The 15,871-nt window shown below is 48.2% G+C and overlaps 2 protein-coding genes across 2 annotated transcripts; one reads left to right on the top strand and one right to left on the bottom strand.

Annotated features, from left to right (window-relative positions):
* The first annotated feature begins 45 nt into the window (after positions 1–45).
* Positions 46–1,667, top strand: CSUI_002761 (uncharacterized protein). Its single transcript, XM_068062960.1, has one exon. The coding sequence runs from the start codon at positions 569–571 to the stop codon at positions 1,037–1,039; it is 471 nt and encodes a 156-aa protein (XP_067925060.1). The 5' UTR covers positions 46–568; the 3' UTR covers positions 1,040–1,667.
* A 1,129-nt stretch (positions 1,668–2,796) lies between these two features.
* Positions 2,797–15,868, bottom strand: CSUI_002762 (protein phosphatase 2a regulatory b subunit (b56 family) protein). The gene is made up of 12 exons (XM_068062961.1): positions 15,019–15,868; positions 13,119–13,574; positions 12,336–12,584; positions 11,685–11,745; positions 10,600–10,803; positions 9,866–9,957; positions 8,870–8,968; positions 7,776–7,904; positions 6,849–6,960; positions 6,076–6,237; positions 5,282–5,442; positions 2,797–4,422 (listed from the first exon to the last, which is right to left on the bottom strand). The coding sequence occupies exons 1-12, from the start codon at positions 15,024–15,026 to the stop codon at positions 4,302–4,304; spliced, it is 1,854 nt and encodes a 617-aa protein (XP_067925061.1). The 5' UTR covers positions 15,027–15,868; the 3' UTR covers positions 2,797–4,301.
* Positions 15,869–15,871: the final 3 nt, after the last annotated feature.

Raw genomic sequence — 15,871 nt, forward strand, 5'->3', positions numbered from 1 at the left:
GCGGGGGCAGAGAAGTAACGGCTCTCTCACGCGAACCCCGCCGCTACTGTCCGTACAGTAAAAACAATTACCAACCCTCATAGGACAGTTGAGCTGTTCACTCTACTTGGTGGCCAATGGTTTCGGGAGCGTGCCCGTCGCTGCTACCTTCCCGGCAACGCGAAGGCCCGACTCTCTGTTCACGTTTCTAAAGCGTCGGTGTGTGTAGTCTGACGTCGCCACCCATTATCGCAATTTGGGGCACTAAAGAACCTAACAGCCAGTGCCTCCGGTTGTTGTGCAGCAGGCAGCACACGCAGATTGTACACACTCGCAGCCAAGTCGCGCCGGGATAGGGAACAGGAGGTAGCCAGTCGGGCAGAGCAGTGGGGAAAGCTGTCGACAACCACGGGACCCGACGGCGTCCCTTTCGGACACGCCTACAGACCCAGGACGGGCCGCGAACAGTGACTGGAGGGTGGTTTGCTGGTCGGACGCGCGGACAGCGGACATCAGCGGGCCAGTGCTGTTTTTTCTTTTTTTGCAATAACGATTTTTCCGTGCGCTCTTGTCTTTTACCTCTGACACGATGTCTGCTCCTTCGACTCCACAGCATGCCGCCGTGGTAGAGTCCCCGGAGTTTATGTCTCCGGATATGCCAGCAGTCACTCTTCCGGTGACGACCAGCCATGTGTATGAGGAAGAGCTCCAACACCAAGTACCTTCAGACATGGGAGGCTATCTTCCGCCGTGTTATACCCATGACGCGTGGAAAGTGCAGGACGGGGTTCTGCTTGACCCCCCCGCGAATTTGATTGCAGCCTGTCCCGATACCGGCGCTCCCTCCCCCGGAACGGCAGTCAGATACATGCTTGTCTCTTCTACGAAGGGCAGCTCAATTCCGCAAGCCTTCGTTGCGCCGCCCCTTGGCGTGCCCACTGAGAAGCAGTGCATTACCGTCACGTTCTCCGGAGGTGTCGAAAGCACTCCGTATGCGGCCCCGCACTTCAGCCCGGCCGAAGCCCCGGCCCCTGAAGCAGCTCGATGCGGGTGCTGGTAAATCCCCCGCTTTTGGCTCCTGGGGAAGTACAAAGAGAAGTTCTTCTTCCAGCAGAAGGAGGCAGCTATTCTTTACAGAAGGACGGGCGCCGTGTTGAGGCCGCATGAGCCCGTCTCGGGCTCAATGCAGGCGGATTCGAGTTCCTCGACGGCGGATCTATGCGCCGCTGTGCTCCGCAGTCACCCCAGACCGACGTTCTTTGCCTTTGTCTCCCTCTGGGCGGGGCTGTAGTCGCAGCGCGAGGAGAGTTAGAAGGAAGTCCGGAGCAGATGGCGATGGGATACTTGTGGGTGAGTGTCACCTTACTGTGTCTGGGGAACGGGTCTCCCCAATTACCACGAGATCTCAAGCTGCGGACCAGCGACGTGCTCTGTTCCGCCGACTTCTGAATACGCGTGGCGGAGGACTTCACACTTTTTTACGTTTTGTTCTTGAAAGATGCCGAGCAGTGGCTCGTTGAGATTCGTCAACAGGGTGTGTTCGTACCGGTGGAGCGAAATCTCCCAAGAGGTCATCTGTATACGTTCCATGTGCCCAACAAAGGAATGTAGCAGTCCTAATGAAAGAAATATGACACATACCGGTGACAGACTGTGAAAGCTGAGCATACCTGAATCCAATACCCGCGTCCGCCCGTGGTGGACCTCTGACCAAGATTATTCCCAGCTGGCGCAGGTGCTATACTATTACCACAACGCTCTGCGGAATACACCTGGGCAGCTGGCTTTCGCGGGTGTCGAATTCAGTTACCAGTTTTCGCCGACCCAGGGTTGCAAGATATTCTCGGGCTGAGTAGGCGACTGAGGATACCGTGTGGAAGTCTGCAGTACGCAGCGTGAGCGCTCGTTGATCGCCTGCTGAGGACCCCAGGCTGTCTCGATGGCGGCCTCAGCTCACTGTGTTACTGACTCGAAGACACTGCGGCCACGACCGGCCTTAAAAAAAAGTGCCCGGAGCGCCAGAAAGTAAACTATCGTGTTGCTGGTACTCGAGTCCAAGTCAGTTGAAGACAGAAGCAACGACTGTGAGCAGCTTTCTCCAGCAAGCAGCCCTATGTCGTATGTATCCTGTGCGAAGCAGGTAAAATGAGACTCGGCACACTTGTCCCGGGTTAGTGATGTGACAGTCAACTGTTACCCGCGCCTATGACGTGCGAAATCTTTCTCTGAAAGACACATGAAGTTACTGCTTACTGGCAGGGACAGCAGCTGACTTTGGGGCTGGGGCATTCCAAAGGAGGGTGCCACGCGTACGCGCCTGCATTTGACGAAGGAACTACCGAATCGGTCTTCACGTGCAGTTGGAGATCGCGGTAGAGAAAAACCTAACGCGCACTCCACCGTAGTACAGGCACGTCAGAAAGGGGTGACAAGGACGAGCGTGTCTTCAACGGAAGTGCAACCGTTTCGTATGCGAACAGGCTGCCGGACACGGCATCATGTGCACCGGAATTTCTTACCGGTAAGTGATTCAGAGTCCAGCATTACGTGCTGGAAACAAAACTAGACTCTCCGTAGGCTAGCAGTATGTAAAAAAAAAAGCCCAGGGTTAGTCGGAGAAACCGACTACGCCGATCTGGGTGCCAATATACAGAAGAGTCGACACGAAGACAACCAAATTTAAATTACTGTGGACACAGTTGAAGAAGAAACACATGTGTCAGCAGTCGTGTTCGACACAAAAAAACCCAATTCCCGCTAAAGCACTGAAGGCGTACTATTTCGCCATCGAACCCGCCCTCTATCCCCCTCTAGACAGAGGTAGGGATAATGTATATACCTACATATAGATGCTGCGTCTATACCGCTACGATTAAATAGTAGTGGCCTGGCATAGTCGCACACTATACAGGTATCAAGACTCCCCACACCTCTTCGGGTGATGAGCACCACCCGCCCCTCATGAAACAGTCGACCTTCCCGACTAGTCATGAGTGACGAAACCTCTCGAAAGCCCCCTGACTGCACCTACGTTCCGGACGTAGATACGCTCAAAAGGATCTCTCCATCCCGGAACGCCGGCGAATGTCTATCTACCCTAAGAAACAACGTCTGAGTCTTGAAAAGCAATTTGATCAAGAATAAATACTTGCCCGAAGACGGCCAAGCACGAAAGATTCACTCTACACGCCGCTACTCAGTAAGACACACTCCACTGAAACTGACCGCGAAGGACAAGCAATCAAAGCGTCCAGCCCAGAGGCACCCACAACTGATTCTGCCGCTGAAACCCACACAATCATGAGAAGAGACGCCTTCTACGATTTCACTGGCCTTTGGCCTCTACTCTCTATTTCCACTGCCAGCGTAACACGCGTCACGACTTCCCTCTGAACTATCTTCTCACACTCTCCGGTGGTAATGAACTGCTGCTGCCGTAAGAATAAGAAGAGGCGCTGTCCTTCCATAGTGTCGAGCACACAGAAAAACAATCTACGCTCCGAGAACCCGAGTGTACGTAGATACACACACCCTCTCGAACAGACCCCGGGTGAACTGCTATTCGTCTGAACGATCCCGCTTGCTGTTTGCAGAGAAGTCATTCCTTCACCCGTCATTCATTTCAGCTATCGAAAGACCGATGACATCTCTCTTTTCTTCCTGCCGGCTCGGCATATGTACGCCTGTCCCTCGTCCCTCTCCAGTGGTAGTAGCTAGACAGATGCATCGAAGTCCCGCCAAGCTGCGGTTGCGCACTTTTTTTTTTACTTCTTTCTTTTGTGGTTTTAAACAATAGAAGAGAATCCCGAATCAACAATTCCTCTAAGAAATGGTTGTAAGGACAATAATAGCATAACTCTCTCTCCAGACATATACAGAAAGCTACGCGAAATACACAAAGATGGATGTCTGTTTGAACCCTGTTGAAGTGTCCCTGTGTCTTAACACGCATGTATAGAGATAGGCAGATACATAGATGGAAGCGTGCTGCCGGCCGTGCTGATGCGTGGGTCTTTAGTCTCATATGAACATAGGTATGCACTGGCATTGAAATAAGGAGGGTAGATGATCAATCATAGCCGGCCGCCTCCTCCATCCAAAACAGCTAGCCTCTCTATGCAGCGTGAAAAGGTCGAAAGAAACTTCACCGCGTTCACCACAGGATCTACCCCCTTTGCAAGAGAGAGATATAAATGCGAAAGGGGAGACGAGAAGTTTGAAAAGACAGGGTGTACGTATGATGGTGATGGAATAAAAAACAGACGACTGAGAGATAAAAGAACAGCTCGCTCATTCGCATTCACGACTGACAAGATTGCCGTTCAAATATTCAGATCCGTGGAGAACCGTATAAGATCGCCTTCTTCTATTGGCTCCGCCTCGGCTTCCGCTAGTCTCAGGTCTTCCCATTTCCGGGCTCTCTCTTCCTCTTGTTGTTTTTGCCTGGAAGGAGGAAAGACAAAGACAACACACACCAATCGACTCATGAGTGAGCCTCTTCTCCTTCTTCATACATATTGAAAAGAAACACCATTCCTCTCTCTCCATAAATATACATGCATATGAACACATACATACTGCCACGCTGCTACTCTGTACAACCTACACCCGCATTATTTCTCTTCTTCTATCCACTGAAAGACTCCTTAGAGAGCTCGATATAGACACACAAGAGAGAGGCACCATCACTTGGACTTGCAGCTCCATTCTGTTGATCCAATGCACGCGGCCCGTTCACAGTATGAGCGGAACATCACGCCCACCTCCACACGGTGCACCAAACAACACGCTTCTACCGGAAAGTGAACAAGCCGTTCTATCGAGCTACAGATAACCGACCCTTCATCTATGTGTAAAGAGAATACCCTCCAGCGACAAAACATGTGCACAGCGAACCATCACTGTCCTTATCAGATACATGTGTCTACTCTCTCTTCAAGGGAATGACCAAAACAACAAGAGTGTAGGATGGAATTATGCTAGCTACCGACATCTCATTCTGTGAAGTAGACCCGGAAGCATAGACAACTCCATAACAGACATCCACTGTCTTGCCCCTAGTGTTTTGCTCTGCTTCTCTTTTCTCCTCCTCTCCGCTTGTCCTCTCTCTCTCACACTGTTGGCAACCCGTATCTTACACCCCTATCTTTCTATATGTACTTACATGGGCCCGCATTTTCGCATACACAGACAACGCAATTACATCTCTCTATCTCTGATATAGAGGTAGACAGATATGAAGAAGAACTGAATGACGCGGTGCCTCCGAGTGAAGTTTTTGAAAGAGGAGACTGAGACCTACTTTTCTTGTTCGGCTATGTGCTTGTTGGAGCATTCGTCAAAGAGAGCAGGGTCAGCCTCTGCAAGGAGTTTTGAGACGTTGTAAGTGAGAGAATGAACGGTGGAATTCCAGTGATACTGAGAGTTCTTGAAGAGAGCCGCAATCACGATAGGAAAAATCACCTGACATGCAGACACATACAAGGAAAGCAATCAAATAGCAAAACAACTTATAGAAAAGGAGAAGAATATATACAGACAAACAGAACAGCTAAGCGAAAGACGCTGACATCATAACCTTCGGGGCTTGGAGTCTACATACATAGTACATTCATTACATACAGCGTTACACACGTACATATATACATACATACATCTGTCACAGAAATCTCTCGAGAAAGGACCACATGGGCGTGAAAGCCGAGGAACAACTCTCTGGAACAGAAGTACAGTACATACACTCAAACCCACGTAGCTCCATGTCTAGATCGCGACAAACTTTTGGTTTCACATATACTTGACAGAGACACACACAAGGCCATGCAGGGAAGGATGTACACTAGAGAAAAAAGACTTCTTGATCCGTGCGGACTTCCCCAAGAGAAGCTTGAAAAAGAAGAGCAAGAACAAGGAAGAAGACGTCAGCCGACACCGATGTAGATACACATTTGCAGAGTAGGTACTGGGAGTTTCTAAGTACCGACCCATTGTCCTTTTGTGAAGAGAAGAAGATCGATGGATTTCTACTTTTTCTACCGTCGCGCTCTTCATATGTGAAGCAAAGAAGATCGACGGATCTCTACTTTCTCCACTTACCTGGCGATGTTGGTTGATTAGCTTAACAATATGTTCATTATTCCACAGGAAAAGGACGCGTTCAGCGACCTGGAAGTGTGGAGATCGAATACAATCAGCTAACTGCCGAAAGAGGGGGCTCATTACTTTCTGGAACTCCGACAACTGTGTATTCACGAGAATCTGTACATAAGAAAAAACAACAATCGTCATCCCCAACATACGCACACCTGCCCACCAGTTCAACTACGTCTCCTCTCTAGGCTGTACGTACACCCGATGCATGGACTCATAACATCAGATAAGTCATCGATAATATCACACAGACCTCTCTCCTAGAGAGAAGGAAAATGAAAGGGACGCGAACGAAATCCAAAGTCGATGATCTGTCTGTCTATCTATCAGGGTACACAATGATCAAAATTCGTCACCGACCGCTTCTTCCGAACATATGAATAGTCTGTCGATGAATAGAAAAACAGTCCCTCTACTCTCTATCCTGGCATGAAGCCTGAACGAGAGAAACACACATACATCTCCCGCCTGCTACACAGGGCAACAGTCGAGAGGAGCTAGCAAGAGAGCAATGGCCATATACATAGTGAACCATGTAGCCGAAGAGCAATCAGGTAACGTACACAGCGGCTCCCTTGCCATGCTTAGATCCTTGAACTCACTACATTCCCTACAACATGTTGCTACCCCTCTTCTGTGTGATTGGTGAATAGACACAGAGGGCTTTCCCTCCTTCATTATTACCATGAAGAATACAGATCAACAAGCAAACTGCTTACATGTTCGAGTTCATTTAAGAAGAGAACAATCTTGGGAGCATTCGTTACAGGCCAGAAGCGAAGTAATCCCATGATGATGGGTTCTGCTAGCCGTGCGTCTTTCGTGACATATCTGATATGGAGGCACAAGGAAAGAGAGAAACACTGGGACCGAAAATCGAGTAACATCGCTGCCTCCAAGTCGTGCACCTCGGAAATGCGACTTTTTCATGCCTGCTGATAGGCATGAACGGTGTACAGTGTACTTCTGTCTGTATCTCCGTGGAAGCAAAAGAAAGAGTAAACATAGACAACAATCCCACGCTTTTAGCCAACCGCTGAAACTGCTTCTCTATCTATCTAATTCTCTCTACTCCCCACTGAGAACCATGCACGCCTACCTACCTACCTACATACATCTTTATGCCACCTCAGGAACTGCCTAGACTGAAGGGTCAGAGCACATCGAAATACACCGGTAACAAACTCTCACACCTCCTTAAAATCCCTACCTTCCGTCCCACGAGGTTGATAATAGTTCGAAGAACACACAAGCACAACAATCCTGCTGCTGAGTTTACGGAGCGCACTAGTCTTTGTACAAACCTGGAGGCCGTGTGTATGTACATATGAATATGTTTGTATGCATGTATATATACATATATAAACACAGATATACCCTAATTACGCATCCACGAATATGTGTGTCGCCTTTCTTGCTGTTTTAACACCTGACGCAACCGTGTCGAGAGAATCCCAGCAACACCCGCATCGGTCCAATTACACCCTAAACTCCTGGAATGTCGACTGCTCTTTAACTTTTACTCTTTCCCGACCCCGAACTAAGAAAGTGAGAATCTCTATGATGCACCAGCAGCCCGTATGTTTTAGACGGACACACATGTATCCGCATGCTGTTTGTCTCCAGGGGAGAAGCACCAGACTTACTGTTGCATGCAATATGTGAGTTGCTGGTGGAAGGGACTGAGGCAGCGAGCTTTATGAAGAGGAATCAGGACTCTCTCCAAGAACAATTTATGTTCCTCCTTCAATGGCAACGCGAAGCCGTTAATGATGCTGCACAGTCAGTAATATAGACATACAAGTGCCAAACATCTTCATTAGGGTAGCACTCGTTCCCTACAACCCTCTTCATCGTCTATAGGAGTGCATCTTCTCGTATCTTTCGAGGAAACTAAGCTATCTATCTATCTACCTAGCTAGCTAACTCTAGACCCCAAACGAAACAGCCGTAACCGCAGGTGAAACATATGTATAGATATGCCCTATGCCAGCAGGCAAACACGTATAGAGGAGAAGGTAGAATCTTGCTGTCTATTGTTAAGTACCATGCTCCACTACTGGAGTCAGGCTTTTCTTAGATCGGTATGAACGACACAACGCGAACAAGATCTGGATGATCACAGTACAGCGCTTCACAGCGGTATCAAAGAAAAGCTCCGTACACATGAAGAAATACATATGTCTGTATGTACCTATAAGTTTATGTATGTGTGTATGTTTAGGTACATATATATATATATATAACTGTGTAGTAGTGAGGCTGGTGTTCACCCGGCACACACACGACGTCCAAGGAGAGACAACATGACTAGTGATTGGTCAGCTGCGACTTTCCAGCCGTCACACCTTCGAAGCATGGAGAACCTTATATCGATACAGCCAGAACATATAGGCGCAATTTTCCCCTGAATACAAATATGAGCCTGTATGTTCCTATAGTAGACTACCGAGACATATGAACGATGAAAGAAATGCCGAGAGACTGAAGGGAGAAAGCAAAAGAGATTCCCGACTCCTCCCCGTTTCAAGAAGACAAGCAGTTGAAGCGGAAGGCGAGACAGACAAGATACACGCACATTTCTCATCTTCCATGTACACCCACCGATGGCATGCACACCATCAGAACGGAACAGCAAAACAGACAACAACGAAGGCGGAAAGAGAGGAATATCAGGAAAGAAAGAAAGAGGTGACGTCGTTACTACCATATCTAACGGTTTGCTCTCTCTCTCTCTTACCTTCCTAAGATCTCTAGAAACTCCGAGATGCCATTTGGGCTTTCGTCTTCGTAGATAAAGCGAAAGAAAACCTGCTGAATGGATTTACGAATAAACAACCTAAAATGGAGAAACAGCACCAAGATACGGTCAAACAGACGGACAGACGACGCCGGTGTAAGGAGCGCAGATACGGGTACATGAATTCAGAAGAGGAACACTTCTGAGAGACATGTATCTCGGACTGACTATACAGATACACGTAGAGAATGAGAAGAGCACAGCAGACAATGGAAGAAAAAGTTCACCAGACACGACAGAATGAGGCACGTCCTGAGCCATACAGCTGCTTTAACAAAACTGGGAGAAAATGAGACCTCCTCTGTCTGGCTCTGTTCCAAAGAATAGAGCTGACGACAGATGGTAACAGTACGTAAAGCGCATGAGTAGACACTACCAGACATACTAGAGAGATATATACACAAACAACGCGCAAGAACTGCTTTCCGCGCAAGAGAAACTCGCGCCTAATCATCCTCGTTGATGCCTATGACTACATGCATATACATACGGCGAAGAGGCAGATTCGTGATTGAGAGGTATGCGCGAACAAACCATAACGAGTAGTGTATTGCGTGCTCCACCTAGACCATCGACGTCACATACAGATATTCACACAAAAGCTGAAGTACGTGCGCCACTGACTCTACTATGAAGAGCGCGCATATACAGCTCAGTGCACAAGCAAGCGCTAGCGCAAGGAGTTGACTGTGTCGCTCTTTCGCTCTGTTGAGGGGTAAGTATGATTTGGCTGCAAACAAACAAGAAACATCTTAATGACTATGGAGAATGCAGGAGACTTCACACACATAGTCTGAGTAGATGTATATATACGTAAGAGGAAAGGTTATACAGCTATACAGCCGTCCCTCCTACGTATACATCATAAAGTGATGCAGCACATGAGAGACACACAGGCAAAGATAGGCAGTGTCGTTCTGCCAACCACACACATACCTGAGCGCCATAATCTTCCCGTAGATGCGATGAAGAATCGTCTTGAGATAATCCCGTTCTCTCGGATCTTCCGAGCTGAAAAGCTCAAGCAGCTGGAACAGTCAGAGCATATACAGACACAAAACATTATGGACGTGATCTGGACGAGGTAGAAAACACAAATCTACACCCTCCGTTTGCTCAAGAGAACATACAGGAGACGTAGGCAAACGACGCAAAAGAACTACCAGTCTCCACACCGAACACCCAGAGATCTAGGGAGACCCGTGCTAGCAAGAGGGGGGACACCCCTGGAGCAGGCACGTATCACAAAGCAACTTCTCAGAAAGCGTGACAGCTGTTGTAACGGTTCACCTATCTGCCAAGTGTGTAACAAAGCTGAAAGATCTTCACAAGGATACCGCACGTCATTTGGCTCCAAAAGAGTGAGCCCCTACTCCATACACCGTACCGAGAAGTATGCAAGATCTATGTCGCTATATCTATAAATAGAGGGAACACACGATGCAAACATACAACATCTACGGTCCGCTTCGACCATCCAAAACCGCAGCCTGTCTCACCCAACCCCAGATGAACCACAAAGCACACCAAGAGAAGTTCATTTTGAGTCACGCTCTTCCGACAGTCGCAGATGTATACCCAGAAACATCTTACAGTAGCAACGAAAGAATATATATATATATATATGCAATAAGTAGAACAACTCGATGAAGGTTTGCGACTCAACTCACCCGTAGAACGAACTGCTGGTCTATGTACTTGCGAGCAACTTTAGGGTTTACATCATTCGAGACAATGAAGCGTAGAAAAAACTCGTACACAATCTGCAAATGAGGCCATGAGCTTTCAAGCGTCGGCTCCTCTTCTTCTGGGTCGTACGTCGCAGAATTCGATGCATGCGAAGGGGGCAGAGCCCGGAAAATATTAGCTGACACCTGAAGATGATCAAAGGGGGGCACAACTTCATATGCAAGGTGAGGAAAAGCTTGAAACAGAAGGGTATCAATGTGGAATAGAGAAAGGGAGTTCACTAACTCGATCCAAAATGAAGATTTTAAGGTAATCTATAGGTACATACATGCATTAATACATACATACAGGTCGATACGGCTTCTACATATGAAGACAAAACCGCACGTTGTATGCAGACAACGAAGCACAGACATGTGTACAAAGAACTTGTGTATAGATGGACTGATAGCCTCTTCTGCGACACATGAATTCCAAGAAAAGCTGTAGGTGTACACACAGCCGACGACCATTGTAGATATGAATAGAGAAGGAACGACTTACGAACTCCTGGTCAAACATCCATAAAGAGGGCACTCGGCTCCAGGCGAAATCGAGCAGAATCTCCGTGATCGAGCCTAGTTAGACTCTTCCCTTATGTTTCTACATTTGTTTCGTTTACGGCTCCATTACCAATGATGACATAGGTAGTACTGCTTTGATAGATCTACAACTCCTCTTGTTTGTGAACTTCCCGGCGAACCGAGAAGGGTGCGTCAAAAGCACCCTCCTCGGTTCAGGTATGGAGACTGCTACTGGGAAATCTATATGTTGACTGCAATGCAGCATCTGCACCCCTACCTACTGTACGATGCATGCTAACAACGGGGTAGTCATGCCTCTGAAAGTATCACAGTATAGAGGGAAGTATCTAGAGGCGTGATATCCCCCCTGAATGTACACCATACACGAACAGAATCTATACTTTGCATCCCAAGAAAAGACTGAATTATCCTCTCTCTCACCCCAACTGAAAAGAGGAGAAGGATCGGCCCATGTAACGGGCGCAGGTGTGTGCGCTACTTACCATGTGGACGACATCTGGTAGGTTAGTATCGTTAAAACAGTGTCGTGAGTTGTTCACATACCTGCACAGCATTAATCCATACGCATTCAATACGTAAGCTCCAACGGATTGACCCCTCGCCCACCCTGAGAAAGATCTCTCACAGAATCTATCTTCAGCATTGCCTCGTCTCAGACTCTACGACTCACGCAATACTACGTGCACAAGACATTCATACATACACTTTCCGACTGGAAGAAGATTGCATTAGCAGAAGAGTATCTCAGGCATACGGAAAATGGCTTTCCCACAATGCTCTCTACACCTCCCTTCACCTTTTGGCTGGAAGAATCTCTTCACGTATGACTGAAATCGTCCTACCTCTTGTCTAAGAGTAGCTCCGTCCCCCAACTTTCGGATTCTCTCGGACATGCAAAAGCAATAGACAGATCCAGCTCAAAGAGTGGTTGATGTATCTCTATTCCCTCGCTTGAGGTGTATATACAGTTTTCCACGGCCATTCCTTCTGACAACCAGGTACAAACAGTCCTTTTAACCAATAACTTAATGAGTGACACTCTCAATCTGTCCTCGATAACGAGAAGACGATGTGATAAGTAAAAACACGCCTAGAGTTGACAGCGTGTGCATGCACATCATCCTCAGACATACTCGACAATTTCCATGAGCGTCCGTCTTTTCGCCTCCTTCTCTTTCACATGGAGCTGAGGCTGATTGAAATCGAAGATGCACGTGCATGCAAGTAACTTCTTTCTAAACAATTCTGGACGATCTGCTTGGGGGGCGTCCAAGAGTGGTGGTAGATCATCGAAGTTGGGAATTTCGTAAGACGCTGCAATGCTGCTCGACTCCGCCCCGCCTCCGCCACCCATCCCAGGTGTATGTCCACCGCCACGTGGCCTGCACCGAGGAAAGTTGCATGCATGAACATCAGGTTGTGAAGCGTAATCACATGAGAAGGAGATGTCTTTCTATGAAGCACGTGAAACTCATATCGGGTGATAAAGATGAAGAAACGTGAATGCAGAAGATGAAAAAAGAGAGCCTGAGAACATCACTCCGCTTCTTTTTTGCTAAAACACGTTCTGAACACAATCGCGGGCATATACTATGCCCACTGGCGAGATTTGCCGAGTACCCTCAGGAAGTTTTCATCTAGTCGATACAGAGAACACACGGAATAAGAGGCCAACCACCACACATAAGCCTCTACTCTTACTCCAGAACATGTATGCAACCCTACATACCTACCGACCTGTAAAGGTAGACACAGGAACATATAGCACCGAGAAATACACTAACAGAAATCTCGGCTGCAATAGGCTGATGGACATCGGTACAAATGTATTCTGAACTGTAAGAAACCAACAGACACCTATCGAATCGCATCAAAGTCAGTCGTGGAATGAAGGGCTTCCGATAGAACAAGCTCACCTTTGCCCCGAAGTAGACTTCATGCTGTCCGCTTGAAGATATGTTAACCTGTCACCCGCACTCCCTCCAGCTGATCCAGGGCCATCTCCTCCTCCTCCGCCACCCGTCCCGGACCCCCCTCTATCCCCAACCGCGGCATTTAGTGGACCTGGCCCATTGTCACCTGACGCGGTGTTTGCAAGCTGTTGAGACACATTACTGCCGTCAACTCCGAGCACAGAACCCGCCGATGGGGCTGCAGACGCAGACGATGATGACGACGCTCCTGTTGGCTGAGAAGAAGGGGTCGGCCCAGAAGCCGAGGCTGACGAAGGAGGTCCAGCAGATGACGATGACGACCCAGAAGCATTAGCTGCCGACCCTGCTGCTGTCTGAGGCGCACAAGGCGCAGATGTTTGTCGACTGGTCTGTAGCTTTTCACCGGAGTGAATGCGCTTTCGCATAGAATGAAACAGCCTAAAAGAAGAAGCCGAAACAAGCATCCAAACAAACAAAGAAGACGACATCAACACATGCACCCTTGATAGAAACAGACCCGCCTAACTGCCACCTGACAAACAGATCTACTATAGAAATCCAAGGGAAGTGACATGCTTCCCTGATTAGTTGCCCATCTGAGCCGCCACAGAACTAATAGCTACACTCGCACCAAGATCGACACCCGTAGGAGAATCACTGGAACCCCCCAAAGCACATCTGCAATCATCTGTCACGACGTTCTTCGCACACCCGCGTGTCCTTTCACTCGATGTATAGAAATCTCTGATGGAAAGGGCTCAGCTCAAAACAGAAAACCACGTCGTTGATTCTCCCTCCACGATCCATCCGCTTTAGAACACGACAGCGACGATTCTCGGAGCTAGAAGGGCACAAAGCTGCTGAGTTTGAACGACATAAAGAAAGTAACGCAAAAACCTAAACAGCGCTCATGGATGTATGTGTGTGGCACAAAGAGAATCCTGATGAAGAAACAACAGAGAGCGAAACCATTTCTATCTTCGCATGCCACCGTTGCTTATTCCTGCTGTCTATTGAAGACCAGAGCAAAAGACAGGATATACACATAAGAAGGTGTACGGCTGTGTGAAAATGAGAAACAGAAAGGGAGAAAGAAAAAAAGAGACGCTGCGTGCTTCCAGCACCGCTCCGACACGCTTCCCTAAGAAATCCCTAATCACGTCAGAACGACCCGAAGAGATCCATAGAAAACCGGTGATCCCTGTTGACCAGTACACTTCTTCTTTATCTTCGATTCACAGACCCAATGAGAAAGTCGAGAGGCACACAAGGAGCTCCGGGTATGTACAGGGCCGTAAGTTTTCCTCGTAACAGACACATGAGAGCAACCCTAGAACACATGGGAGGATGCAGCCACATGACGTGGAAATGAAGACGCCGTGTATGACACCAAAGAGGACGTAAGAAGTAGCATGAACGCACTCGGGGACGGGTGTCCCGCTATACAGCGCCTTTAAGCAACCAATCGGGAGACGAGACACATGCCATGATGTACATACGAATACAAAACAGTACACTCCTCCGGTTGGTTACCTAATATATCCTGCGTATACTAGGAAAACTACAGGCCCAACGCAAATACCCTGGCACTGAGCAAAGAGGCGTACACGGCTTCGAACAGAAGGGAAGAGACGAACAACATCATCTAGAAGACCCCAAGGAGGAGGGGGGACGGAACATGGAAGAAGGTGAGAAGATACGGAAAACAAGAGAAACAGGATTCGTATATATACCTCAGTCTATTGAGCTCCTTCCGCAACACCAGACTGTGTTCATCCACATATACGACTTCTCCAGAACAAACCACTCCTGTTATCCCATAAAGAAAATGACACTGCGTCGTCTGTGGAGACGAGAAACCCGCACTACCTGATAGACTTACTTCATCATGAATACCAGCAAATGGAGAGAAGGAGCATGGTCGCTTGAAGAGAAAGGTGGATAGCACCGAAGTAGGAGAAAGAACTCAGGCTTTTCCCTCGTACTCTATCTGCTGCATTCAACTCCGAGAGATGAACTCTCTCTCCGCTGCACGGACTAAGAAGTGTCGGATTAGATGGCGCCGCCCGGAGAAAAAAGAAAAGAGCGCTTAACAATCAAACCATCCCACCCACCACAATCCCATAGCGAACGACCTGGTGACAACTGGCTTTCAGGCAGCAAGAACCATGAGAGATGATTAGCAAGATGAAGTCGCTATTCCGCAGCGGAACTCTCTTCGAACGAGTAACCCTGGCAATCCGTCGAAAGACATGAAGAATCTCTCTTGTCGCCAGTAGTCCGGCGAAGGCTGGTGGAAAAAGAGAAAAAGAACAACGGGCCGGAACAGGGGTCGAAGAAGCTCGTCGGAGCAGTGAGGAATATCGCTCAGTATGGAAACGAAAACATAAGGTACAGAGAAGATGAGAAGACGGTAGAGACTCAAACGATACGTGAGGTCGACCGGTATCGAACCCTGTTGAACACGAGTGACGGGATGGCTCTTGAGAGGAAGCAAAATCCACTTAAAGCCGAAAAGTGAAAAAAAAAGGAAGCGGCCAGAGAAGGTACGTCCCGGTGACTTCAGAATCATACATCCGGACGGAAAAAGAGGAATGCTGAGGGGAACGGGCGAGAAGTGGTGACCTTCCTATCATCTTGTAAGCCACCCGTTTGTTTCGCGCGGCTCACACCCGGGCAGCCAATGTATGAGGTGAGGTGTACATACACCTGGTCTTTCTATCATCCTGCCACCA

This window comes from Cystoisospora suis (genome assembly GCF_002600585.1).
Source record: "Cystoisospora suis strain Wien I chromosome Unknown contig_1152, whole genome shotgun sequence".
In the NCBI taxonomy this organism is placed as follows: Eukaryota; Apicomplexa; class Conoidasida; order Eucoccidiorida; family Sarcocystidae; genus Cystoisospora; species Cystoisospora suis.

Bases quoted from the DNA above. Each gene is read 5' to 3' on its own strand.
- CSUI_002761 (XM_068062960.1), top strand. From the start codon at position 569: ATGTCTGCTCCTTCGACTCCACAGCATGCCGCCGTGGTAGAGTCCCCG.
- CSUI_002762 (XM_068062961.1), bottom strand. The intron at 8,969-9,865 runs GTATGTGTGTGG...TCTCCATTTTAG, and splicing joins GGGAAGATTATGGCGCTCAG to GTTGTTTATTCGTAAATCCA. The intron at 6,961-7,775 runs GTAAGTCTGGTG...CCTCCATATCAG, and splicing joins CTCACATATTGCATGCAACA to ATATGTCACGAAAGACGCAC.